The 1,254-nt window shown below is 35.0% G+C and overlaps 1 protein-coding gene across 1 annotated transcript; it reads left to right on the top strand.

Moving 5' to 3' along the window:
• Positions 1-126: 126 nt before the first annotated feature.
• Positions 127-848, top strand: LOC117102994 (fibropellin-3-like; the record flags this gene model as incomplete). The annotated part of the gene is made up of 2 exons (XM_033243457.1): positions 127-240; positions 706-848. Coding segments are annotated over 2 exons (257 nt in total), but the record flags the coding sequence as incomplete, so codon positions are not given.
• Between the last annotated feature and the right edge of the window lie 406 nt (positions 849-1,254).

Genomic DNA, 1,254 nt, shown 5'->3' with positions numbered 1-1,254 from the left:
CACAAAATACTGAAAAACGACAAGCTGTGGGAAACAATGGCTGGTTCTCAGTAGAGATACAAATTTGATAAGCAACAGCTAATCGCTAGTTAAGGTCAATGAAAGTTGTACTATTTGTGTTTATAGATATTGATGAATGCGCAGGTGTAACCTGTTTTAATGGTGGCGTTTGTATTGATGAAGTCAATGCCTTTACTTGCCAATGTGCAGCCGGATTTTCGGGAAATAACTGTGAATCAGGTATTTAACATAATTGTTTCAAACCTGATTTATTCTCTTCTAGTGAATCAAAACTTGGAAGAAATTGAAAATGTGCCTTAGGAAGTGGATATCTATATTATTTTGACAGAAACATTTTGAAGTTTCATAATTTGTAGCTAGACTGGCAGATTTGAAAGTGGTTAACTTTACTAAAGACGTAAAGCTCCATAGTCTGCTGTGCTGTTATACTGCTGTTGATTTTCAAAAATATTGACAAAACTAACTGCCTTGACTTCTGACTTTCTTAATAAGATAAGAGAAGATGTTGTTTTCTGCACAACAAAAGCGTTTTAACCATTTACACTGGTGTTGCTATTTTCTGTGTGTGAAAGCTCATAGAGACGAATGTTATATAATAATTTGGTTTCATTGCTGATTACAATCATATTGACAATTTGAAGTATACGCATATACCTATATAATACTATAAAACTCTTCTTTTAGTTATTGATCCATGCATGCAAAATCCATGTGAAAACAACGGCGTTTGCGAGAGTTCGTTGACAGACTACACATGTCAGTGTCCACAAGGCTACACGGGAGCAAGATGTGAAACAGGTCAGTCTAGTCATAATTATTTTATTATTGTCATATTATAAAACATGTAAACATAATATTAAATATATATGAACAATCAATGAATACGAAAAAGAGTTTGGAAGTTTTCCATTTAATATTTTGTGTGGATATTATTCAAAAGCTCTTATGCAGCAGCGGCGCCAGTGTCTGAAATTTGGGAGGAGGGGGAAAGATAGGGGCAAAGTAAAATGTTAGGGGAAATATGCTGGGGTAGCCCGAGGTGGGCGTGGTCGGGCTTCGCGTTAAATGTCTCGAAAGCGGTCGGAAGTGAAGCCCCCGAAAGAAAATAACAATTAAGGATTTTAGATACTTATTTAATCGATTTTAGAGATAGTCTACTAATAAGCTTATATAGAAAATACATATAATTTCTTTTTTCTCCCTGACGAATTGTGTTTTTTCTTCTTTTGGGGG

The sequence above is a fragment of the Anneissia japonica genome, unplaced genomic scaffold, assembly GCF_011630105.1.
Source record: "Anneissia japonica isolate Jap-2015-1 unplaced genomic scaffold, ASM1163010v1 scaffold128545_len1254_cov180, whole genome shotgun sequence".
NCBI lineage: Eukaryota > Metazoa > Echinodermata > Crinoidea > Comatulida > Comatulidae > Anneissia > Anneissia japonica.
Note: the sequence above shows the minus strand (reverse complement) of the source record. Positions and strands in the feature narration are given on the sequence as shown.